Below are 26,090 nucleotides of genomic sequence, written 5' to 3'. Positions count from 1 at the left end.
ATCTTAGCTGTTCTTTTGAAACTGTTCTCCCAGCTCCGTATTCTAATAAATTCCTGTTTTTCACTCGAGCTAATCTGAGATGTATCCTTTAACTTGCAACCAAAATATTCTTCATTAGATCTAAATCATCTTCTGAGTCTTGGTTTGTGCATCTGGGAATGGGGCATAGCACTTGGCTGAGATCCCTCAGTTCCGCCTGTGAGAGACTCTAGCATTGGTCCAGCTCTCAGCCTGTGGGACTCAGCTGACCTCCTCCCCTGGTGTCCCCAGGGTGTTCCCACTGCAGCCCTGGGTCCCCAGCTGCTCCAGCTCCCCCAGGGCACGGGCATGGTCGGCACTGCCAAAGTGGGTGAAGTAGGTCACGAGCTTCTTGGCCGTCTGGTCATCACACCTGCAGTGAAGGAGAGTGCCAGCACTGAGGGAGCTGCTTTCCAAAGTCTGCTCCAGCCTGGGAGGGGGGGGTGTTATTACCAAGTCTGTCACCCCTGAAAGCTGAGCGGGGCTATGGCACCCCCTGCTCACCCAGCCCCGCGGCTCCTTATCTCATCAGAGCAAAAGCCAGAGGCCTCGCCCCCTCTGCCCCGTGACCTCCCGACCTCCCTCCCACCCACCTTCACTCATTCTACTCCAGCCACCGCAGGCTCCTTATGGCCCCTCCTGCATGCCTCTGGGCCTTTGCACTTGCTGTTCCCTCTGCCTGGAATGCTTTTCCCTCATTTCCTTCAGGGCTCTGCTCAAACAGCACCTGCTCAGAGGCCCTCCCCTGCCCCGCCTCTCCCTCACACCTGTCACCACTCACTGGAACAGAGGCTCCAGGGCAGAGGGCCTGTCTTGGTTAATGCTGTTTTCCTGGTGCCCCCAAATTTGTTTGGCACAGAGTAGGTGCTTAGTATATGTTTGCTGACTTAAAGGGTTGGTGATAACAATGACCCTGGAAAATCAACGGAACCTTACAATATCATTTAAAAAGTCAAGGCCGCCCCCCAGTGGAGTACCTGCTGGGATCGGGTACCCGTGGGGCATTTTACATCCTCGATGGAGAATCCTCACAAAACCTCTGCCAATCAGGTGTTACTGTCCCATCTGAGAGACAGGAAGACTGAGGCTCAGAAGTTGGGCGACTTGGCCGAGGCGCCCCAGGTGTCGGGAGCAGTGGGTTAGGAAAGGGACTGATGTGTTGAGGGTCCCACTAGAACTTCGGGGCAGGTCCTGGGACCGCGGCCAAGGGAGTGAGAGTCAGTGGAAATTAAACCACCAGGAACTGTGCCTTGGCTCATCTCATTTCACCCTCACACATGCCAGGCGCCATCTTGTCCCCTCCCCCAACAGATGACGGGACAGAGCGTCAGACGGCATGGAGGTGACCCAGCCTGGACGTGAATCGGGGGGGTCAGCCTCCCACGTTCAGGGTCTGTCACTGCACGGAGGGGCCACCCTGTGCTTCCAGGACGACTGTGAGAGCCCGGCGCCCTGGTGCCCAGTCCTGGGCCTCCTCACCGGCACACGCACCCACGCCCGCAGCTGGAGAGGCCGGCCAGCAGGGCCTTGACCTCGGCCGGTGGCCCCTGCTCCTGCAGCCACTTCTCACTGTCGTCCTCCTCGTCAGAGGCGGCCTGGCCCTCGACCGAGCGGAAAAGCTGCTCGTCCACTGCTGGAGAAGCACGGGCTGCAGATAAGGGACAGAGGGAGGGGAAGCAGGCAGCTCTCCGGGGGGGTGCAGTGGGGAGGGGAGAGAGGCCCTGGTGCCATATCCCCTGCCGGTCCCTCACCCACTCCGCCAGATAGTGGCTCTCCCACCCCCTTGGGCTGTGCCGTGCGGCCCCCTCCCGTGTGCCTGGCCCGGGACCCCCTCCCTGGGTTTCACACGGGGACGCTGGGAGCGAGGAGCCTTCCTCTCTTCTCTGCTGAGAAGCCGGGGCCCATCTGTGCCCTCAACGGGCGTGTTATTTCCCACTGAGGACATGGTGATCCCAGCCAAGGGGGCCAAGGCCCTCTCTCGGGCTGGGCCGGGGCTCTGCAGGGCACGGGCACCCAGTGAACCGATCTTCACCTCTGAGGGCCCGCATGCCTCCAACGCCCAGGGATGTGCAGGGGGGGGTGTCACACGTGTGACTCGATGTGATCCCCGATGTGGCCATGCCTCCTGGTGCACTGCAGCCGGAATGAGCGTCAGAAACCCCGGGCTGTGTCATGCCCGCCTGGGGTCCGGCGGCACCTGCACTCCACCCTGGCTCGGGGGACATGTGAGTCCAGCCTGGCCGGTCAGAGCGCAGACCACCCAGCCACACGACTGGTGCAGGCAGGGCCAGGGATCCAGCGTAGCCAGGGAGAGTCGGGCCGAAACTTGACTCAAACTTCCAGAGAAGGGTGACACCACTGTTCCTCCAGCCTGGGGTCTGGAGGGCGTGGGTCTGAGCTGCTGGGGGCCGCCTTGTCAGTGTGAGGGGAGCCCATGCACAGGACAGCAGGTGAGGCCGGGAGGGATGGGGTCTGCTGACACTCTTGGGCTTTTAAGCGAATTCTGTGAAGCCGCAAGTTCCCTTTAACTAGAGCCGGTTCAGGCCGAACTCCCGGACAATGTCCTGACTGGCACTGCCGGCCGTGGAATCCTCCACCTTCCCGCCCCCAGAGGATCACGTGCAGCAGCTTGGGGGTGGGCCTCGACGCCTGTATTTCTTTCTTTCTTTTTTTAAAACAAATTTATTTATTTATTTATTTTTGGCTGCATTGGGTCTTCGTTGCTGCGCGTGGGCTTTCTTTAGTTGCAGCGAGCGGGGGCTACTCTTCGTCGCGGCGCACGGGCTTCTCATTGCGGTGGCTTCTCTTGTTGCGGAGCACGGGCTCTAGGCGCGCGGGCTTCAGTAGTTGCGGCTCGTGGGCTCTACAGCGCAGGCTTGGTAGTTGTGGCGCACGGGCGTAGTTGCTCCGCGGCATGTGGGATCTTCCCGGACTAGGGCTCGAACCCGTGTCCCCTGCATTGGCAGGCGGATTCTTAACCACTGCGCCACCAGGCAAGTCCCTGGGCACCTTGATTTCATGAGGCTCCTGGGTGATCCTGGCTGGCTGGCAAGTTTGGGAACCACTGGCTCAGGTGTCCTGATTTTGGACACCCAGCTGTGTGGGCTCAGGGCCGTTCTGTTTTGTCTGAATAAAAAGTGTCCCAGACCCAAGAGAACAGGGTTGAGGTGACTGGGCCATGACTTTTTGATTATGTGTGTTTCCAATATTGATCATTTGTTTTTCGTTGTGGGAATTTCCTGATGATGTGTGTGTGTGTGTGTGTGTGTGTGCGCGTGTGTGCGTGTGCGCGTGTGTGTGTGTGGTGTCATTATCGTCACAGTCGTCCCGGTGCCCAAGGCAGGGGCAGTAGGGGCTCTGACGTCGGGTGGGAGGGATGGCACCCAGCAGCCCGTCCAGTCCTGCCTGCAGCTGAGCTGGAAGAGCCCTACTGGCTCAGACAGCTTTTCTCTCCTTTCCTCCTGATGCTCACAGCCACCAGACCCAGGTTCATTAAGATGATGGGCCTCTTTGCACTCTTCTTGAGGGGTGACCGTCCAGCCCTACTTACATACCTCTTAGGATGGGGAGATTACTCCACCCCAGCTCCCTGGCCCAACCCACCCCTACATGGGATTGACAAGAGACATATTCTCCCATGCTGAGCCAGAACCCGCCTCCCTGGATCCCACCCTCCCCCACTGGGTGTCTGCTCTCAGGCCCGGGTGTAGGGGGGGCTGGGGGCTGGGGACGCCCAGCCTCAGCAGGTAGGGGATGGGGTTCTGTTTGGAGGCCAGATTGCGGCATCTGCTCAGACAGGACCCTGCGAGCAGGGCTGGGGCACAGCCTGGTCAGTCATGAGCTGGCAGCAAGCCTGGGTGTGCGGGACAAACCTTCGTGCAGGGGTCTGCTCCCCGAGCTGCTGTCGGAGCCCCAGGCTCCCTCTGGAGGGAGGTCTGGGCCTCTGGTCCCACCATCCTCAGGTTCACCACTCTTGGCTTGTGGCTCTGGGCTGGCTCGTGGTGAGGTTGGGAGGTGGCTGTCCTCCGACCTGTGGGTGTGGGAAGACACAGGTGTTGGGAGGGAGGGGGCTCAGCCAGTTTCCTGCGGGAGAGCGTGGGGTATGGGCCCACCCTTCCCCACTCCCTGCTCTGCACAGCTAAGCTGTGATATGCCTGCAGAAGCCCCTGTGTGGTCTCTGTGGCAGACCCCAATGGCTCCCTACCCAGTGGCCAGTATGGCTGAGTCAGCCTTCCATGGTGGATATTCACCCAGCTTCCCTTGCAGCTAAGACGTAGGTTTGTAACTGAATTTTAGCCAATGGGACTAAAGGCAAAATCTTCTGAGGAGCGTCTGCATCCAGGAGGGCTGGGCAAGGGTCCTTGATTCCAACCCTAGCGCTGCCAATAGGAACTGGCAGTGGGACTTGGGCTCCATTTTGCAGGTGGGTCACTGGAGCCGATGCCTCTGAGGTCCTCCCAGCTCTGATGGGGTTCTTGTGGTCGGGCCTCTGTGAGAGGGTAGGGACCCGGAAGCCATTAGCTTGTCCAGGAGCTGCTCTGGCCACGTGCCGGTCAGGGGGACCACAGCAGCTGTCCCGGAGTAACTGGGACACGGGGAGAAGGCACTACAGAGAGCCTGAGCAGGTGTGGGCGCCCAGGGTTGGTCAGGTGAACTCACCACCCAGAGGACCACCTGCTGAGCCAAACAAGTGGGGGTCTGCAACGTTGTACATGAGGCCCAGGGTGAGCCATCCGCCGCTTGGGGCCATCCAGCACCCTCTCCCCAGGGGTGACAGCTCCCCGATTGTCCCCACCCCCAGCCACAGGCTGCTCACCTGCTCAGAGGAGGGCGTAGCACACAGATCAGCGTAATCCCACCCCCAGCCACCATGATTGGCTAAGGGCTGCACAGGTAGCCAATGAGATGCAAGGAGCTGTAGGCTGGGGGAATCTCCCGGAAACAGAGGCAGCCTCTCCCCAACCAAGCAGGTGTGCCATGGGGAGATGTGACAGCCACCTGTCACTCTTAGGGGGCCACCTGGAGGCGCTGGGGGCTACGGATAGAGCCTAACAATGACGGCAATAGGAACGGATCCTTGGTAACATTATTAGAGTTGCTGGATCAGGCTCTGCCTGAAGCTAGAGCTAAGCCTAACCTTTTGTGTGTTTTTTTTGTGTGTTTTTTTTTTGCGGTACGCGGGCCTCTCACTGTTGTGGCCTCTCCCACTGCGGAGCACAGGCTCCGGACGCGCAGGCTCAGCAGCCATGGCTCACGGGCCCAGCCGCTCCGCGGCATGTGGGATCTTCCCGGACCGGGGCACGAACCCGTGTCCCCTGCATCAGCAGGCGGACTCTTCAACCACTGCGCCACCAGGGAAGCCCTAACCTTTTGTATTTTATGAGCCGGTAACTCTGACTGATAAAGTCCTGCTTTCAGGCTCCCCCATTGCAAGCCGAGAATGGGAAGGTGCTTGGCAGTAATCAGTGTGAGACCCCCCTGGATGGGGATTCTTGGTTCAAAGAGAAACCGTGTGATTAGAGCTTAGGTCATATCATTTGAGGTCTACTTGGGCAGGGGACAGTCCCTCTCAATTCCAGAGGCTCAGACCACAGCCAAAAGAAGAGAAGACACAGGGGTATAGGGTCCCTGTCTCCAAGACTCAGGGGAGGAGGCAAGTAGCCTTTATGTGGCCCCAGAGGGCAGTGCTTGACCAGGATGAAGGGGGAGGGGGAGCAAAGATGAGAGAGAGTCAAAAGAAGGCAGTTTCAGCTCCCTTTGAGGAAAAACTTTCTCACAAGGACTGCTGACCAAGAATGGAATGGGCTGCGTTGGTAGGTGGTGAGCTTCCTGGCAGAGGAGGTATGTAAGCAGATAAGGGACTTTAATGGGTGGAATTTTGAATAGAGTCAGACTAGGCAATGTCTAAGTCTTCCCACTGTGAGGAATTAATTTTTTCTCTAAATTATTTAAGGGCTTCAACAAGCAAAATGAGATGGGGGGACAGCCCTTATTCAAAGTTTCCTAGCAGAGGCTGGGTCTCCCCTCCCTGCATCCCCTCAGCCACTGGAGTCTCAGAAGCCGCGTCCAAGAGCGACTTCCTGCGTCAACACAACAGTAAATCTTTCAGCATGCTCGCTCGGTACCAGGCACTGTTCTAGGGCTTTGAACATTTCCTCACAACAACCCCACAAGGCAGGTACCATCATCCCCCCCATTTTGCCAGAGTAACTGGCTCAAGCCGCACAGCTCGGAAATGGAGGAGCTGGGTTTACACTCAGGCCCCTGTCTCCAGGCCCGCGTCTCAGTGGCCCCACCAGGTGCAGGGGAAACTTTCAAGGCAAGCTTGGAATGGCCCAGCCCAGCTGCTGTCCTCGTTAGGTGACCACAGGTCACATGCAGCAAAGTGGGGAAGAGGAAGCCAGCGAGGACAGAGTTCGGAGAGTGGGACGGATGAGGACACACTTTGGAATTTTCCAAGTGCAACGGGGCTGCAGAGAAACAGAGTGGGGTGTTACTCTCGTCCAGCAACTGGTCTCTAACGGCCTGTATCGCTGCCCCTCTCTCTGCTGGGCCGATCTGCAGGATCGTTTGCGTGTCACACAGATGAGCTGTAATATCTCCACCTTGAAACAAATGCAGCAACCCTCCCACCATGTGGCTCCTCCACCTGCTTCTCTGCCTGCTCTGCTCACGTCTTGTCACCCGGCACCGCCACACTGCCGGGCCTGCAGAGGCAGGGCTGACCCCACATCGCTCCCTCACTGGATGCCTCCTTCCCTCGGCTTCCGGGAGACGCTCAACCTCCCCTGCACCCTTTCTTCTCTGCTACTTCCTCCTCTTCATCCTGGCCCCTAACCCCCGCGGCCCTCGGGCACCACCCGAGGACCTCTTCCCTTCTTCGTGCGCACTCCCTCTGTAAGGTCTCAGCCAGTGCTGTGGCTTCAAGAACCAGTGGCTTCCAAATCTGCCTCTAGCTCTGGCTTCTCAGATCTGGTATCCCAGTGAGCTCCCCAGCGCAGCTGCTGCCTTGGCATCTCCACCTGGATGTCCCACAGGCATCTCCACCGCCTCCCTGTCTTACTCCGTCTGCCTCTCCTGCTCCTCCCGTCCCCGTGTAAAGCGCCGTCACCCACTTGGCCACCCAAACAGTGTCCGTTGGGTTTGGCCACCTGGAGGTCATACGCAGGGCCTAGTCCGGGGGGGCCGCAGCAACGGTGCTGGGCGGAGGGCTGCAGTATAGATGCTATTCTGTGGCACCTACAGTGCCTGGGTCCGTACAGGCGGGGGTGGGCAGGAAGAGGGGTGCGGTCCCTGCCCTCAGTGGTCCTCTGGGTGGAGACACGGGACCATCAGGCAGGGAGAGCAGAGACAGCCCTCATTCTTCAGGGCCGTGCCCGCTGGACGCAGGGCTGGACCTCCCCCAGACAAGGAGGGCGTGGGTCTGCAGGGCGGGGCGGGCAGGCTGAAGGAGGCAGGACCTGGGGTTGAGCAGCATGAAAGAGGCCTGGGCGGAAGAAGAGAGGTGGCAGGTGTTTGGGGACAGACGGGGGCAGCAGGGCCAGGATAGCGGGCTCGCAGAGCAGACCAGAGAACGGGTGGGCTGGCCCTGACCTGGCACCCTGCTCTGGGCTGGGCCTTGGTGTGCTATTCCGGGCAACTCTCATCCCTGGGCTCTGAGGTTGCTGTTTCTCAGAGGACGAAAAGATTATGTCAAAGAGGTGTTGGGGGCAGGACGGTGATGCGGACCCGGGTCCACGCCCTGCCCAGCCCGACCTGCCCACGGCCCACTCCCTGCTTCACAGGCCCCACTGAGCTTCATACTACGGGTGGTGGAAGCATGTGTTAGGCTGACCCAGATGGAATTGCTGACTTCCTGCTTTTGACCTGCAAAAGGCCACCTGAGAGTGGTTCAGACTAAGAGGACATGTCTGTGTAATATTTCTTGATTGACCGACTGCAAACCCTCACCGCAGTAGTTTGTGAAAGGCTTTGTTGGAATAGTCCGGCCTTAGAAATCTGACAGCTCTTGGCCCTGGGACTGGACCACAGGGCCCAGTGGTTTAATGAGTGTTTCTCATAAGAACGAGACCCCTGAGGTTGGCTCTGGGGAGGAGATGCAGTGACCTGGGGGCAGGTGGAGGTCACATGTGGCCCCCCCCCCGGGTGGGCTGAGTGCTATGGCCCCCCTGACTTGCAGCTCCAGCTTCTTTGAATGCTTCAGCCCCAAAGTCACAGAGAGGACCCTGTAACCTGATAAGTATGTGTCTCTTTCCACCCACCCCCAGGCCATCAGCACTTGCTGTCATGGCCATTTTCCGGAAAACAGCTCTGACTGTGCTCCAAAGCCTTCTGTGTCTTCCCATGGCCGACCGGACAAGTCCAGATCCCCCCGTATTCCAGCCACTCCCCAAGCTAGTTTCCGCAAGTGATGATGCTAAGATCTGGAGGAGGAGGGGATATATTTTGTTCAAGAGGGTCCCACAGGTGGCGAGAAGCCCCCCTGCCCACCTCCACTTCTGCACTCCAGTCTGCACTCTACTCTGGCTGCCAAAGGGAGCAGAGGTCAGCTCTGACCCTGTCCATCTTCCCTGCGAAATGCTTCAGTGGCTCTCTGTGGCCAAGAGAAAGAACGCCAGTGTCCTTAACACTACCTCGAGGGTCCTTCACGGTCTGACCCGGCCCAGCCCTCCAGCTCACGGCTGCTGGTGCCGCCTGGGCATGGCAGAGCCAGACCCACTGACCTTCCGGCGCGTTGCCCTCTAGGTCCTTGCACGTGATGACCATGGCCAGCACCTTACTGTGTGCCAGACGCTGCTCTGTTTTTTTCCCTTATATATACAGAATTAATTTTTTAAAATTGAAGTATAGTTAAATTACGTTATGTTAGTTTCAAGTGTACCGCAAAGTGATTCAATTATACTTGTGTGTGTGTGTATGTATACACACACACACACACACACACACACACATTCTTTTTCAGATTCTTTTCCTGCATAGGTTATTACAAGATACTGAGTAGAGGTTCCCTGTGCTCTACAGTAGGTCCTTGTTGCTTACCTATTTATTTTATAGATAGTATGTACGTGCTGAGTGTTTTAATGAAAAAAGTCATCTATTCCTCCCAGCAGCCCTAAGAAAAACTTATTCTCATTCCTACCATTTCACAGATGAGAAAACTGATGTCCAGAGCTGGGGAAGCTTGCTGAGACCACGCAGATCCCTCGAGCTGCAGTGTGTACCCATCCCGAGCTAGTTCTGCCTGGAAAACCCTGCTGGTCCTTCAACCACCCACCTGCCGGGTCCCCGACACAAATGTGGCTTCCTTTCAGAACTTGCCTCCCTACCTGGATGCCCTGAGCTCCCACGGTCTCCAGCAGCTGTTGTGCTGTGTTTCCCCCATCAGACGGCGTTTCCTGGAGGGCAGCCAGCACAGGACAGAGTGGCCCGTCAAGGTTTGTTGAACGATGAATGCGGGAACGGATGAATGACACCATTGGCAGCAGTTCACATGACTAGCGGGAGGGCAGGTCAGGCGAGGACAAGACCAGCGCCCCGGGGGGGATTCCAGCTCCTCCCGTCCCTCTGTTCTTGGATTGTTCCAGAAGGACAGGAGAGCGCTAGCTTTGCAGCCACAGACCAGGGGCAAGTCCCATCCCCATCACTGCCGAGCCCCATGGATGGGGGCTGACAGAGGGGTGGACCCTCCAGGTGAGAGCGTGAGGAAGACCTTCCCAAACTGCAGGCATTTTGGGTCACTGGCCCTATTGTTGACTAATACAGATTTCCTTTCATAGGAAACATTATCACCAAGAGTAAAAAGCCACTGTCTCTTGCCATAAATAGAAGGTAACCAGAAAAACAAGGACAACAAAACAGCCAGTTCTAGCTAGATCCTGTTTTCAGGCTGTTCTTTCTTTGTTAAAAAGAGAGTTGGCTAAGGGGAGTTAGAGATTCACCAGGTCAGTCCAGGACCTGAGACAACCAGGACCGCAAAGGCCGGCAGAGGCCCTCGCTGGCCTGTGACCCCACGTCCACCCCCTGCCCACCTCAGGCCACTCTCCTCTGGGGGCACGGAGGGGCTGGGGGACCTGCAGAGACACCTGTCACCCCACAGGCACAGCGGAGCACCTCCCTCTCAGCTGCAGGCCCTCCTGGGGAGAGGCGGGCCCGCGGCAGTCCACGGTCCCCTCACGCCCGGACAGACCACGTCCTTGTGCCAGCAGGGCGTTCCCTCCAGCTGCGTACCTCTGCGTGCCGCCCTGAGCCCCGAGTGAGCCTCCCTCTGACGCCTTCTTCCTGCTGGAGCCCGGCAGCCAACACGATCTGACAAGGGCCAGATGTTCCCCTCTACTCCTTCCAGCCCTGGCAGCTCACGCCCAGCTCCGGGCCTCCGACGGACAGAGCCTCCCTTGGTTCTGCGGTGCAAAGGGGGGTTCTCGGGAGCTGCCTAATCTGGGTTCCACCCCACAGGACCGTGGCTTTGCGATGTGACGCTCCGCAACTGCCCCTGCCCCCCGGCCTCCATCTCAATCCTCTCTTCATTCACCAGTAAACACTGATGGGCCCTGGGGTCCCATGAAGATGAAAAGAAATAACGGTACTTTTAAACACGGGGAGTTCCTGCCTCCGTTTAGTATTCAAGGGGATTTTAGGTGGCACTCGGATGAACAGGTGTGTGTGTGTGTGTGTGTGTGTGTGTGTGTGTGTGTGTGTGTAATAGTTAAGTATTTAGTATAATGGGTACTAAAGACAATTAATGAACCATTTTAGTTTTATGTTTATGACAGTGATAAAACTTCCTTTTAAATTAAGTAAAAAGAGTGAGATGATTTAAGGAAAAATAGTAACTAAAGGATAACAGTACGGGTGCTCTGCAGATATGGTTAAAGGTGACACAGCTCCTGGGAGAGTGTCTGAAATTTGGCAAATGCTTGGACAGCAGCACGTCATAAGCTGTGGGCACTGTCGGAGCCAAGCTCTTGCCCCGTCCCTCAGCCACTCGTTCTATCCCCTGCACAGCAGAGGACCCCACCGCTAACATACTGACACCCTCTTTTTATAACATTCCTGTGCTATCCCTAAATGAGCTAATAGACCCTGTCTTTACATATGCTTTGAAGAAATTAATGTGATGCCTTGTGATTTAAAGGAGAAAGGAATTTTATAACATACATTTCAATAAGTAAATGCTCAGATACAAAGAAAATTTCAGATGCTTAAAACTATAATGGCTAAGTTTGAATTTGAGAGAGGTAAGGTAATGTTCAGTGGAATGTTGTTGACACTCTTTCCCTATAGTTGACATTTTGAAATAAGGACTAGGGAAAGATATTCAGATAGATGGTGGAGGGACAGATGGACAGACAGATAGACAGATATGCAGACTCCCTGGGACGCAGAGTAATGAATGCCAGTGGACACAGGAACTCCTTACCAGCTGGTAAAGCTTCACAAATGTTGCTATCATCTGTGATGTGGTTATGCAATGATGAGCCACCCTTGGAAAATTCCAAACAAGTCAAAGTATAACCTTCCCTCAACTCACACTGCATTGCATTCTTGCAAAATTCTTTGCATATTAAACCTGTGCAAAAAAACTGTGTTTGTATGGAAAGCAGACTTAGGACCTAGGCTCAGATAATTGCAGTGAAAGCAAGTTTTTCGCAGAACGAACACACAGCAGGGCGTTTGGAAGTCATGTGGGGTACAAGGCAGTCCTGGTGGGTTGTACAGGGCCTACCTGGAGGCCTGTATCCCTGGAATCCACCCCCAAGTGCTGGCAGCACCGTCCTCCTAGTCACTGAAACAAACAGTCCCTCCCCACAAATTTCCAGAATGTCTCTGGGGGAGATATTGCTCCCATGGAGATACCTTGTTCTCACCACATTCACAGGCTGCAGGGATTAGGGTGTGGGATCTCCGGGGTCATTCCTAGAAATTCTGCCCGCCCGCACAGTAGCCATGGTGCTGCCACAGCAGGACAGACACTTCATTGGAAAGAAAGGAGAAGTGAGTTGTTCGAGGCTGTACCCAAGCCAGTGGTTCATGGTTGCAACAACAGAAACCATCACTGAAGCAGGAAAGGAATTGGTGGGCAGGACACCCAGGAGCTAACAGAGTCGATGGGCAGCTTGGAGGGCCAGGCTTGGGCAGAAAGCAAGGGAGGGCAGACCCAGCTGGTGCAGGAGCAGAATTTCTAGGAATGACCCCCCAAGATCCCCCACCCTAATTCCTGCAGCCTGTGAATGTGGTGAGGTATCACTGCTGGGATGGTGTTATGTTATATGGAACAGCTGACCTTAAGCTGTGTCACCTCATCACACGTGTCCCTTTAAAAGCAGAGAACTTTCTTGGCTGGTGCAGAAGAAGAAGTTAGGGAAATGTGAAGTGTGAGAAGGACTTGGGTCGTTGCTGGTTGGAGGATGAACAGGGACACAGGAGATGGCATGTGGAGAGCGACCCCTGCTGACAGTCAGCAAGGGATGGGGATCTCAGTCCTACAACCACAAGGATCTGAATTCTGTCAACCCCTGGGTGAGCTTGGAAACAGATTCTTCCCCTCAGCCCAAGGTCAACAGCACCTTAATTTCAGCCTTGTGGGAGCCTAGGCAGAGAACCCGGGCGAGCCTGCCTGGACTTCTGGCCTGCAGAATGTGAGATCATAAGTGGATGTTGTTTTGAGTGCCTCCGTTTGTGGTAATTTGTTATGGTTGCTAGGAACCAAATACAACCACCCAAACAATCACACCCCATCTGTCTTGTTGGCACAATCTCAATTGTTCCGTCAGGCACTGAGTGGCCAAGTGCTTCCAGACAGGAGATCTGATTGGTTTAAGCTGATCATGATTATTCCTCCCTTTTGCCAAGGATTGGTTGAGGAACAGGCATGTGATGTGATCCTGGCCAATGAGAGATGAGGGGAGGTCTTCCAGGAGGGTCTCTGGGAACAGAGAAGTTGAAGAAGGAAGTTATTTGTCTGTCTCTGGATGTGGCAGTGATGCCTGGGCCATGGCAGCTATCTTGTGACCATGAGGGGCCTTTGCTGATAGGCCAAGATGACAGGCTAAGAGTCGGAAGATGGAGAATTGGGTCCTTGCAAACATCACTGAGCTGCTGTCCCCTGGACTTCTCATGCAGGATTATCAATGTCCCTGTGGTTTAATCCATTGTGAGTTGAGTTTTCTGTTACTTGCAGCCTAAAGCACTGTCACTGATGAACACTTCACAGCACTGCTTGGGGGTTAAATGAGGTTGTGTATGTGAAGTCGTTAGTGCAGTGCATCATAACCACAGGTGCACAGAAATGCTGGCCCCTGTTCCCTCCTGCCTCAACCCCTGGTTGAGTCAGGGTTCAACCAGAGAAGTGGGGCCAGTAGGGGATGCCCATCTACATCCACGTCTATAGCTACAGTGCTGTCTCAAGAGCTTTGTAACCAGGAAGTGGCCTCTGTGCTCAGCGAGTCTGAAATCCAGAGGCAGGGGAGCGCACAGGCGGCCTAGACCCTTGGGCACAGCAGAAACTGTGTCCACAGGCAGAACCTCTTGGTTTCAGGGAAGCCCTCACCCTTGCTTTAAGGTCTAGCAAGTGATTAAATGGGGCTCACCCAGATTAACCAGGATCATCTCCCTTACTCAGAGTCAACTGGTTAAAGACTTTAATTCATGTGTAAAATGCCTCAAGGCAACCGTAGGTTAGTGCTTGAACGACTTGGGCTGGAACCAAGTAACTCAGCAAGGTGACCCAGCCAGAGACCATCACACCCCTGCATTCAGCCTTTTCTGAAATGGATAGAAGACGTTACTCTCATTTGCTTCCCTCTCTGCATTCAACCCTCTGACACCCAGTAGCCCCCGAGCTTTGGGAAGCTGCAGGGCAGACAGGACATGCAGGGCCTGGCCAGGGCTGGCCAGGAGTGGGGTCGCCAGGCAGCCAGAGGTCCTGGAGGCTCGCACACCGGCTGCCTTTGCTGTGTGGCGTTTCCTGAGTGAAGGCTCGCAGGAAACAGAGACGGGTGTGTGAAAACAAAAGAACAACAGTAGGAAGAAGAGCTTGGGGGGGGGCCTTGGAGGAAGAGCCGAAAATAAATCCTGAAGAGGGGAGTGTGCAGACAGGCCTCGGGGCCTGGGAAGCCTTTCTGACTGTTGCTCGTTTCTGGTCCCTACCTGAATGCAGGGCACCGCCTCTACTGCGGGGTGGGTGCAAGGGGGTGTCTGAGCAGGCCCCCCACAGTCCGAGCTGCTAATCTGGCTCTGCAGTTCATCCCACAGATGAATTGTGTGCTGGAGACACTGTACTTACCAGAACGGCCCGACCTCCTGGAGCCTCCCTTCCGCTGGGCGACATGGACCCCGGTGAAGTCACAACAAAAATAAATGGAGGATGGAAAGGCCAGGGACTGTGAGAGATGACAGGGGAGCAGGCTGGCCGGGCCGCGGCCTCTGAAGATGTCATGGGATGTAGCCAAGACAGCTGGGTGGATGCGAATTAGTCAGAAGCTGCCTGGGAGCAGTCGGGGAACCCTGTGCCTGAAGTGGACCAGGGAGGGGTTTGGGGTTCAAGGAGAAGAGACGTCAACATGGCTGGAGGGGTGCACAGCGGGCAGAGTGGAGGAAGCTGGGGCCAGAGTGGGGGCCCCATCCCTCAGGGCCACGGTCATGGCAAGGAGGCCCTCAGCCCAGGTATCGCAGGATGTGACTGTATTACTGTATTTGGAGACGGGGCCTTTAAAGAGGTGATTAAGTAAAAATGAGGTCCTAGGGTGGCCCTCATCCAACGTGACTGGTCTCCTTGTAACAAGAGGAGGTTAGGACACAGACATGCACGGAGGAATGACTGTGTGAGGACGCAGGGAAGAGACGGCCGTCTCCAGGCCAAGGAGAGAGGCCTCAGGGGAAACCACTGCTGCCCACACCTTGATCTTGGACTTCCGGCCTCCAGAACTGCGAGACGGTGCCCATCTGTGGTCGATGCCACCCAGACCGTGGTATTTGTCACGCAGCCCGAGCTGACTAATACACTGCCACTAACACACTGTAGCAAAGCAGCCACCTCCACCGCGGCCTCCCCTTATTCATCCCGTGTACTGTCACCTATTGGTCAGCGGTCTCCCCCCAGGACGTCAGCCCCACGAGGGCAGGGACTTTGCCTCGTTCATGGCTGTTTCCCTTGGACCCGGGGCAGCACGGCACTCTGGGCATGTGACAAAATGTGGTTGGATAAAGAACAGTCAGTGGTTAATTCTGACAGAAAATTGTGAAGAGACCCCACAGAGAATCTCTGTCCCCTCCCCGCTTCAGGGTCTCTGATGTCGGTGGCTCCAGCCTTCTCTAAGTCACCCCTGTCCTCTCAGGAGGATTCAGGGCAGGTGATGGGAGCCTCAGGCGTTTCCCATGGTCCGTGCACCTGCCCGGTCAGGAGGAAACACCTGCCTTTCTGGGCCAGGCCCTCTGCCCAGCAATGGCCGCAGGGGCAGAAAGGAGGGGCATTGGGCGCCATTGCTGCCCACAGGAGCTCCCAGTCGAGAGGGGCTGCTGTTCTTTGCAGAAGCCACCTCCCCTTCAATCCATCCGTGAGACCCAGGTCCTGTGAACCAGAGTGGCAGTGATTGGTCCAGAGTAGTCACATGACACCCCGCCAACTTAGCCAGTCAGCATATTCCAGCATCCCTGGTACCACTGATTGGTTCAGGGATGGGCGTGACCCATGTCAGGATAATCAAGAGTTAACCTAAGGATTTCCTTGGAACTACTGGGAAAGAAATGCTCATTCTATTGGGTTACCCCAATAGAAGGATTGGTGCTAATCCTGGGCTCGGAGGCCCAAGCATCCACTTTTTCATCTTCCCTTTGCTTGGTGCCACACTGCAGCCTTCACTAGTCTTGGATTCTCACTTCTAAGAGGAAGGTCACGAGGTGGAGTTTGTTGGTTTTGTCTCATGGCATCCTCCTCCTGTCTCCTGATAACAGCACCCACTTTGCTTTCAGGAACTGTCCCGCCCCCTAACTAGTATCCACCTCTCCCAGACCACAGGGTTGAGTGTGTGTCCTAGTTCTGGCTGGCTGGCGTATCCTAGCGCCCTGGCCACAGTGATGGCCTAGACGTGGCCTGTCACCCAGGCTGGGCTGGGCAGCGTTCTTCCCTGAGACTTTATCTGCAGGTGCTGGGAAGCAGTATGCAGGTCACTGAATTTGGAAAGTTACGGATCTGGGGTCACTGCAGCCTGTCCCCTCCCATGTGGAGCCGGAGTGCGTGAAACCGAGCAGGGACAAGCAGAGGTTCGGGATGGATGGACAGTGCCGGTGGCACGGGATTTAAAGTCTGCTCCCTGCAGCTAAGTGCCAACTGATGACAATGAAATTGGTGGACTACTTACTGTGTGCCAGGCACAAGTCGAAGTGCTTTTTACACGTTATCTCGTTTAAGTCCTGCCTATGACGTAGGCACTGAAACTAACCTCATTTTCCAGATGAGCAAACGGAGGCAAAAACAGGTAGAGTCAGAGCCTCTCAAGAAGTGTCAAGGCACCAAAGAAGATGGATAAAGCAGGCAGTGGCCAAAGGCGACTGAGTGGTCTGCACTTCAGGACACCCCGGGTCCTGTGCGGCTGCCCCTGACCTGGGAAACCGATATCGTGGTCCTCTTGTCACCTGTCTGTGTGCCTGAGGCCACCCGCCTGGCTCGGAACTGGGAAAGCAGGGCTCGCAAACGTAGGGTCTCAGAGCATCCCCAACTAACCTCGAAGGCACAGAGCCGAGGCCTGTTCCCGAGCCCCGAGGGAAGCAGCGCGAGAGCCCAGGACTCTTGGGCCCTTGAGGACTGAGTCCAGCCTGGGCTATGCCCTGACTGCCTGGGTGACCTTGGCCAGATCACCTCAGGGAGGGACTCTATCCATCGAACAACTCAACAGGTGGTCCCCGGCTCCTCCCCCCTCACTGCCTGTACTCATTCCCCGGCTCCGCTGCCCTCTGGGGCCCCGCCCTGGCTGTTGGGCTCACACAGACGTGCACTTGTGGCTTCTGGGCAGGCCTTGCTTTTCCGGATAGAAACGAACAGATGTCCCGTGCTTTCTGCCTTTAATAGCGTTGTGGAGGCCATGTGTCTGAGGCACATCGCAAAGACTCATCACAGAGCCCGCCCCGGGCTTCTGGTCAGGAGCAGACAATGAAACCCAAACCCCAGCGTGTTCCAAGCACTGTTAGGTGAGTTCCTGTAACTTTCGGCTGAAGGGCATCCCCACCGCTAGAGATGTCTTCCCAGCTGCCCCTGGAAGGTCATCTTTACGCAGGTGTGGTGTGACCGCCCACGTGCCATGCTGGCCGTAGTGGGTAACCTGTGGCCAGTGGAGCTAGAGGTGTCGGGGATGCAGTGAGAAATTGTAGGTGGGACTTGAGTTTAGGTCCAGGCGGTGTGGCTTCTTAGCAAACTCTGGCTGCAATTTCAGGGTGATGTAGCAGGGGGATAAAAGGTCCGGTAATCCCCCATCGAAGGCTTCCTGTGTCCCGGCCGGACCCTGAGGACTCAGGAGGAACCACAGTCACCTGACATCCCCCTCCTCAGCCTGTACGCAGTGGGATCCTTTGCTGAACTGGGCTCCTGGGGGTCCGTGACTGTGAACGTGGCCAGGTAAGATTCTCGAGGCACGGTTCTCACTCCCACTGACCCCTGAGGTCCTGGCTCACCATCCAGCCTGCAGCGCATAACGTGCCCACGACACATCGGAGTGCTCTGTTAACGCTAGGGTGAAAGCCACTCGTGTTTGCTCTCCCCAACCCAGCACGAGGTGAGGACACCACGGCTGGCTCTGGGTGACCCCTTGCTGGCTCCTCCACCCAGAGGTAGGTCCCCCTTGTCAACCTGGCTGCTGCCTGTGGCTCTAGTGCCTGTTTCACCCTGCAAATCCCAAGGTGCTGTCCCTGAGGAGGTCTCTGACCTAGGATGGAGAATGGCAGGTTGAGGCTCTGCCCAGCTCCAGGTAAGGCCTCCAGGTGTGGGGCTGGTGGTCCGTCTCTTCTCAGGCGCTGGACCCAGAAATGGTCTCCTCACCAGCCTCCTTGCCTCTCACCTCCCCTCCTGCCCATTTGTCCTTCAGAGGCAGCCTGAAGCATTGCTCTGAAGCTCAAAGTGATCACTTCACTTCTGTTTCAAGCCCTTCTCTGTCTCCCTCGTTCTCTGGGGTGAAGGCCTCGTGCCTCAGCCTGGTGCTCAGGGCCCTTCGCCATCCTCGCCTGCCCTTCCAGCTTCCTTTCCTGCCACTTTCCACCTCAAACCCGCCAGCCACAATATGTCTCCCTGTTCCCAAGAGGCACCAAGGCCTTCACACCTCCAAGCCTTTGCACTCACGGCAACCTGAATCTGCGATACCTCAGAAAACTCCTACTCATCCTTCAACACCCAGCTCGGATGATGGCATTCCCCCGAGAGATGCCCTAGCCATCGTCACTCACGCTGGGGTCAGGGTCCTGTGCTTGCCCACACTGTGCAATTCCGGTAGGACCCTGACACTCAGCTGACACTGTCCACTCCTTGTGGTGGTCGCCACACACATAGGGTTCTCTGGGGCCAGACTCTGTTCATATCAGCAACACCAACGACCACTACCATTACTGTTTATGGGGGGTACTGTGATAAGGGAGAAATAAAATAATAATCTCCAGCATTCATCGAGAGTTTTCTCAAGGCTAAGCGTTATTCTAAGTGCTTTGTACATATTAGCACTTTATCTTCAAATTCCCTATGAGGTGAATATAATAATCATTATTATTCTTGTCACCTTTATTTTACAGATGAGGAAAAGGAGGCTCACAGAAGCAAAAATGACTGAGACATGGGCTCCCCTGGTGGCACAGTGGTTAAGAATCCACCTGCCAACGCAGGGGACACGGGTTTGAGCCCTGGTCCGGCAAGATCCCACATGCCACCGAGCGGCTGGGCCTGTGCGCCACAACTACTGAGCCTGCGCTCTAGAGCCCGCAAGCCACAACTACTGAGCCCATGTCCCACAACTACTGAAGCCTGTGCGCCTAGAGCCCATGCTCCGCAACAAGAGAAGCCACTGCAATGAGAAGCCCGTGCACCGCAACAAAGAGTAGCCCCCGCTCGCCGCAACTAGAGAAAGCCCACACGCAGCAACGAAGACCCAACGCAGCAGGAGACAGTAAATAAATAAATAAATTTATTTAAAAAAAAAAAAGACTGAGGCAGGTCAGAGCCCAGAGCTGCCTGCTCAGCCTGCACCTCCCTGCCCCCACATCACTGAACACACACGTCCAGGGCAACAGGGCCCCACCCCACTTCACAGATGAGGTAACTGAGGCACAGGGGGAGGGGCCAGCTCAAGGTCCCACCATAAAGATCTGGAAAAGCTGGGATTCAAGCCCAGGTTGGGCTGGGCCTCCCGAGCTTGGCCCTCCACCCACCGAGCCCCCCTCTGCATCTCAACGGCCCCGGGTGGGCCTGCAGCAGGTGCTGGGCCAGCAGTGTCCCTTTGTGAGTCCGGGGTATTGTCCCCTGGACAAAGGCCTCAATTCCCACTAGCGGCCACCCACACGCTCACTTCTAAGGATAAAGGAATCCACAGCCAGCAGCCCCCCAGCTCCAGATGGCGCCCCCCGCCCGTCTGCTTCCCTCCTGACCCACTGACTCTGCACCCACCCCCCATCAGGCCGGGCTGCTGCACTGGGGCGGAAGAAAAGAGGTGGCCCTCCAAGGCCTCATCTTTGTGTCCTCAGCATGGTGGCCGGCCCAGTGAGCTGCCCTACGCCTCCCTCCCCCCCATCCATCCCAGCCTTTTCATCCTTCCCAGACAAGACACAAAGCCACAGAGGCGGCCCCTCCTCCGGCTCCAACTGAGCTAGCTTTTCTGTCTTCTGGGCATTGGAGCCCAGCCCCTGCCCAGCAGTGCTGGCCCCAGGCAGCTGCCCAGGTGTCTTAAAGGCCCAGCTTCTCCTCCGTGGCGCAGAGCAAGGGGCGGCAGGGCAGAGAAATGGCTGAGACACGGGGCTTCAAGAGAATCTAGTCACCGGGTGGAGGATGGTTCCCCTCGAAGCAGGATCAGGCCATTGGACCACTCAGGGCTCGCCTGGTGCTTGACTCCTGCACGCCCATGCCCTTTCTGCCAAGACGTTTTTGAGGCTGCATCCATCCATATGCTTGTTGGTCCGTTCACTTGTTCATTCACCATCTTACTGGGAGCCCTGGGCCTGGTGCTGGGCCAAACAACGTCAAGACATCGTACTTCCCTAGGAGGGCTCACGGGCTGGGCCAGGAGGCCAGTAATCTGGATCCTTTTGGCCCATCCTCCCAGCAGGTTCTGAAGCACTGAGACAGGAAAGGTTGGTGACGGTGCAGAGTGCCCCCAGCTACCCCAAAACGTTCAGCAGCCTGGGAGAGCTGACTCTGAAACAAGCCTGTCCTGCGTTTAAGCAGGCTTCCTTCCGGGGCCTCCACTCAGATTCTCCAGTTGCCACAGGTGGGCTGTTCCCGAGACAAGAAAGGGGATTTGGGCTGTGGCTTCCCGAGAGGAGCAAAGGCAGGGGTGTGTGTTATTTAACACGCCTGGGATACGTGCTCCCGTGATTCTCCTGGGAGGATCTCAGTCTCAGAGTTCGACAGGGTTGGCTGTGGGTTTGTATATGTTTGGTGGGTAAGTGACTCAAGTTTGGTCAGTCAGAGCATCCAATCATCCTGGCCCCCTGATGGGTTCTGGGATGAACATGTTTCCAGGTTTGTCCATTGAGGCTCAGCCTGGCACTCCAGTGGGATAGCTCAGACAAGAGGTGACCTTTCGAGATGTAAGTGCCCCAGAGGCTACCAGGGGAGAGAACTTGCCTGAGAGAGAAGCACAGCTTCCATATCCTGGTGACATTGTTTGAGTACCTGGATCCAGCCATGCCTGAAGCTGGACATGCTTAAACTTTACTGAGAGCCAGCTTTTTTAAGCAAGTCAGTTTGAGTCAGGCTTTCTGGTACTCATCTAAGAGACCTGGCTGATAGGAAGAAAGAGAAAACAGGAGAGAAAGGTGGAGAGGGTTTGGGTGTAGTTTGGGAGAAGTGACAGGGAAACACTCTAGATGGATGGGGGCAGAGGTTAAATGACACTGTGTAAGTCGTGACGTCACATATTCCCTTTGAAACTATTTGCATCATTGCAACGTAATCCGCGTCTTCCCCTCTGGATCATCTGTCAGGGTTACTATGCTCACAAATGTGCCGGGAGGAGGGACTCTCTTGTGCGATTTGGAGGAGTTGAGTCTCCCATCTGGGGCGAGGTGGAAGCAGAAGCTGATGGGGTTGTGGTGGACCGGGTAATCCTCCGCAGACTGGGCTGGCTGGGTGAGCCCAGGGTCTTTGCCCAGCTCCAGGAGGCTGCAGGTCACGTTGACATGTGGAATACTTGTATCTGATCCAGGACTCCCGTGGTTCTGAAAGCAGCAGTTGCTCTCTTGGGGCCCCTCTGCACAAAGCATGTTTGTGTCCCAACATGTGTGTTCATGGCCCGTTCCACTCGGGCCCAGGAGACCCTCAGAGGGCAGTGGGCATGCCTGTAGCAGTTCTGTGTACCCAGGTATCCGCACAGGGCTTTGTCCATAGAAGGTGCTTAGAAAACGTGGAACGAATACATGAGCGTTTCCAATGGCTTAAATATTTACTGTCTGTTCTCTTAGGTTCCTGGTCAGGATGGTGGATTGAGGTGCTATGGGAAGCTCTCTTTCTATGTACAAACACACAGAAGTGCTGGATAGAATATAACCATTTAAAATAATCCAGTCAAGGTCAAAAACAAAAAGGTAAGATGCCCAGCTTGTGTGGGAACAGGAGATGGAGCTGAATTGCCCCTGAGGGGTCAGGACTTGGGTTCTGACGCCCAAGTGGGGAAGGGGCAGGAGACCCTGCGTGCTGAGTGAAGACAGGGAGGCCGCTGCATGAAGCCCGGGGTCATCCAGGGCCGTCTCATCCACAGACAGAGGCGAGGAAAACCCTGCTGACTGACCTTGGGATGTTATCCTAAGGAGTGGAGCTCAACTTCTCCCCGCCTGTGTAGTGAGAAACTCTGAGCTAGGAAACGCATTTAGAAACCAGCCCAGAATCAGGCCCTGGTTGAGGCAGAGGGCGAGCTCCATGACCCTGGAGATCAGGGGGACCCTCCAGGATCCCGGCTTCTCCTAAAGCTAGGCTCATGGGCAGCAACCACAGAGCACACTGGGAACTCATCATCACGACGGGAAGAGCTGGGCAAGCTCGGGGTTACAGCACCCCCAAAGAGACGTGACAGGAGGAGGTTTACCTGAGAAACAGGGAAAGGACTGGGTAGAACCCACAGCAAAGGACTCAGTGGGAGGGAAAAGAAGGTGCAGGTTTGAGAAAGAACTAAATAGAGGTCTGAGCAATGAGGAAGAGAGTTGCTGAGATTGCCCTTGAGGAGGTGGCAGAGAAGGGGAAGGAGGTTTGATTTAGGGCTGGGAAGCCCAGCTGAGTTCTGCATCCATCAAGCTTGGCTACGTGACTAGTGTTCTCAACTGTCCTATCCCCTCCGCTTTCCTTTCTCCAAAGAGGGAGAGCTTTGGGGGCAAGTCAGCCCACAAACCTGCAAGCTCTGACTACAGAAAACGGGGAGAGGAGGTTTGCTTCTGGGGCTGGGTGAGGTTTAGGGACAGGGAAGCAAGTGGCAACCATCCCCTAATCACCGTGTGAAGGTCACTCTCTGGTCCTTGGTTTCCTCATTCACTGGGCATCTCCTTTGGAGCCTCTGCATATCTGCTCCCTTTTTCCTTCCTAAGAGAGACTCAGGTTTGTTCGGGGCATCAACATCACCAGACCCTCTTGCAGGTAGGGGCAGCAACGTGACGCAGTTCTGGCCAAGTTGATGGAGGTACAAGTTCTGGCGGGAGAAGGTGGGGGAGCCTCTCCCTGAATACGAAGGCAAAGCTCACTAGAAGAAAATCCTTCCCACCCCAATATCACTGGTCCTTCTTATGCCTGGACAGCAGACATGAGGCCTGGAGGTGCAGCAGCCGTCTTGTAACCATGAGTCAGCAACAAAAAAGGTAAAGTGGAAAGACAGAAAGAACACAGGCTGTGGGGGCAGACAGACCTTCCTTTTCCACTTTCTGGCTGTGTGGCCTTGGGTACGTCACTTAACTTCTCAGAGCCTCACTTCCCACAACCTGTAAGATGGGGATAAAACCTCTCCCTTGAACAGTCCTTGTGAGGATTAAATACTGCGTTGAGTATGGATCCACTTTTTCTCCTGTAAAGAGCTATCCCAATGTTTGGAGTTATTTTTACAATCATGCTGTGACAATTACTTTAGAGCAAAAGAAAGAAGAGACCCTTTATTTCTCCTCTTGGAGAAAGTTCCAAGGCGGGATACGGGCCTCGAGCCAACGGGCCCTGCTCTTTGGCCGATCAGCTACGCAAACAGGAAGTGACTATCCAGACATTTGGAGCTGCAGAAGGCTAGCCCAGAGCCGGCCTCCTCTCTCCACCGTGGTGCGTCCTCGTCTCCCCGCTGGGAGCACCTCAGAAGTCAAGGACATGGTCCCCCAGATGAGGAACTAGGTTCAGAGCCACCCCTTCTGGCTGCCCTGCCCACCAGTCCGGGCCAGACCGCCTGCCTTTCGGGCTGAAGTCGGACGGCAGCCTCTTGCCCGGCTCCCGCTGTCTTCTGCCCTTCCCCTCTCCTTCCATCTCTTTGTCACAACTGTAGCCAGGGTGATTTTTTTGCAGTGCAAGTCTGTTCCTGTCGCCCCCTTGCTAGAACTTTCCCATGGCTTCATGCTCTCTCTTGAGGGAAAGGCCGAAGACCTCGTCACAGCCATTGGGGTTGGCCTGGCCTTGGCCTGCCTCTCCAGCTCTACCCCTCCAGCTGCTGTTTTAGCTGCTGGACCGGGCCAAGGCCCCTCCTGCCTCTGCGCTTGGCCCACGCTGTTCCTGTTTTCTAGCACGCTCTCCCCCCTCCCCCTCCCTGGCCCATCTCTCCAGGTAACGTCCCACCCTCAGCACTCCACTCCCGGGTCAGGTGTGCAGGTGCTGGCTGAGCCTGCGGTAGGCGCGACGAGGGCCCTGCTCTCCCTGACAGCAGGCAGCCCGCTGTTGCCACACGTTTGCTCACGTGGGGACCTCACACGCTCACGAGTGCTGCTCAGGGTGAGGACTGCGGAATGTCTTGTTCAGAATGACACCCCCTGTGGCTGGCATAGTCCCTGTGCAGAGCTGGTGCTCAGTAAATGTGGAAGGCAGGCAGGCCGGGTGCCTTGTGATTTGAAAGGGAGGGAGCTCTGTTTACCGAGTACCTAAGTGAGCCAGGCAGGGCCTCACTGCCTCTTCACAGCCTCCCTGGAAGGCAGGGGCCCCAAGCTCTGTTCCATCCAAGAGGAAACAGGGACTCCGAGGGGGGCCATGACTTGCCCAAAGTCACACATCTGTCAGAGGCCCTGCCAGGACTTGAACCTTGGTCCCGAGCCCAGCTTCCTACCCTGGTGGAGCTAGCACAAGGGATCACTGCGCATCTGTTTCCTCACCTGGAGAATGGGGACATAACGGTACCTACCTCACAGGTCCGGTGGCTGTGAGGACTCAGTGAGGTTAAGTGCTTGGCTCAGAGCCTGGCACACCTTAGGTGCTCGGTAGGTGTTAGCTGTTAGCATCTTTGTTATTGCACGGATCAAAGAACAAATAAGAGCAAATATATCCTATTACCCCCAGCGAATAGGCAAATGGAGGGGCTTTATGGGTGAACAGGCCCACGGATGGATGGGTGGGTGAATACCTGAAGACGTGAACAACACGGGGACGAGTTGAGGGGAGGAAAGCGCACCTGAGGTTCAGGAGAACGGGAGCTGATCTGGGGCACCCGGGCCGCCGGCTCACCTGTAGCGCCGCAGCTCGCCCTCCAGCCGCCGCACCCAGCGCTGCAGGCCGGGCACCTGCCGCGCCAGCGCCTCGAGCTCGCGCACGCGCGCCAGGCTGCGCAGCACTGCCTGCCGGGCCTCCTCCGCGCGCCGCCGCACCTCGGCCTGGCCCCGGCGCAGGTGCCCCGCGCGGGCCTCGGCTGCCGTCAGCGCGCCCCGCGCCTGCCGTAGCTCCCGCGCCGCCGCCGCCTCGGGCCCGCCGTGCGCCGCCTCCTGGGCGCCCGCCTGGCTCTTCCAGAGGCCGACCTGCCGGAACAGGGCAGCAGGGCAGGCGGTGAGCGCCTCGCGCCTCGCGCCAGACCCCACCCGGCCCAGGGCGCGTGAGCAGAGCAACCCGGCACGTTTCTCGCGCTCGTGCTCGCCGCCCTGGGCCCATCTGAACTCATTTAACCCTCGCCCTAACTCTACCGAGGCGGGAGCTCATGTCACTCCCTTTTAATGGATGCGGGCCACTGAGGCACAAAGCCCATATTCTGTTGTTTGCACAGTTCCAGTGAGTCCCAAACGCCTGCACTCTTCTCTGTCCACCTCCGGCCCTCAGGGCACGCCGCTCCCTCGTGCTCCTCCACGCCCTAGACTGGGGAGCCCTCTATGGGCGTTCCCGGAGGGTGCGGTTTTCTTCTGTCGTGTTCACTGCTGGGCGTCTGGCGCCTAAAACAGGCCTGGCACACAGTAGGTGCTCAGCAAATACTTGGGGAACTAATGATCCTGGACGATCTTACTCCACACAATGGCAGTACTTTCCCGCCCCGGACTTGGCTTCTCCGATGCCCGCTGGCCGTGGCCCCTGAAATCCGCGCCCTGCACCCCTGCGCACTCCCTGGCCTCTCTCTACCCCTCAGGGCTGTGACCCCGGGCTGTGTGGGGAGCGGGCAGGGCTACTAGAACGTCAGCTCCCTCCTGGCCTGTGGTCCCTTGGGTCAGAGGCCGTCTGGTCCTCGTCTGACCCCCCACCCCCCCATGGCCTTTGACACACGGCTGGGCGCAGCGCTCAAGTGCTTGTTGACTGAATTGCAGATGCCCGGGCTGGGTCCATGCCTCTCTCAGTGCCTGGCCCCCGCAGCGCTGAGTGGCCAGACCTGCCTGGTCGACAGTGACACTATCTAGCATTGGGACACCAGGCCTGGCCCTGAGGGAGGCCCTCCAATGTTCGTTGAGTGACTGCACCGAGCTGCCGGTGT

At 56.6% G+C, this 26,090-nt stretch overlaps 1 protein-coding gene and 1 long non-coding RNA gene across 2 annotated transcripts in view; one reads left to right on the top strand and one right to left on the bottom strand.

Moving 5' to 3' along the window:
- EFCC1 (EF-hand and coiled-coil domain containing 1) overlaps window positions 1–26,090 on the bottom strand; it is a 32,983-nt gene that overhangs the window by 5,732 nt on the left and 1,161 nt on the right. The window contains exons 2-5 of the mRNA XM_029244276.1: window positions 24,869–25,155; window positions 3,891–4,048; window positions 1,510–1,666; window positions 250–391 (exon numbers count right to left, since the gene is read on the bottom strand). Of these exons, the coding sequence (XP_029100109.1) occupies window positions 250–391; window positions 1,510–1,666; window positions 3,891–4,048; window positions 24,869–25,155 (744 nt within the window). The remainder of the gene's footprint in view (window positions 1–249; window positions 392–1,509; window positions 1,667–3,890; window positions 4,049–24,868; window positions 25,156–26,090) is intronic.
- On the top strand, window positions 15,980–18,942 carry LOC114908043. Its single transcript, XR_003796840.1, has 3 exons — window positions 15,980–17,199; window positions 17,442–17,623; window positions 18,784–18,942. It is a non-coding gene; the product is annotated as an uncharacterized LOC114908043 (long non-coding RNA).

Source organism: Monodon monoceros, unplaced genomic scaffold (genome assembly GCF_005190385.1).
Source record: "Monodon monoceros isolate NGI ecotype Baffin Bay Population unplaced genomic scaffold, NGI_Narwhal_1 Super_Scaffold_3, whole genome shotgun sequence".
NCBI classification, from domain to species: domain Eukaryota; kingdom Metazoa; phylum Chordata; class Mammalia; order Artiodactyla; family Monodontidae; genus Monodon; species Monodon monoceros.
This window is presented reverse-complemented; position numbering and strand designations above follow the sequence as displayed.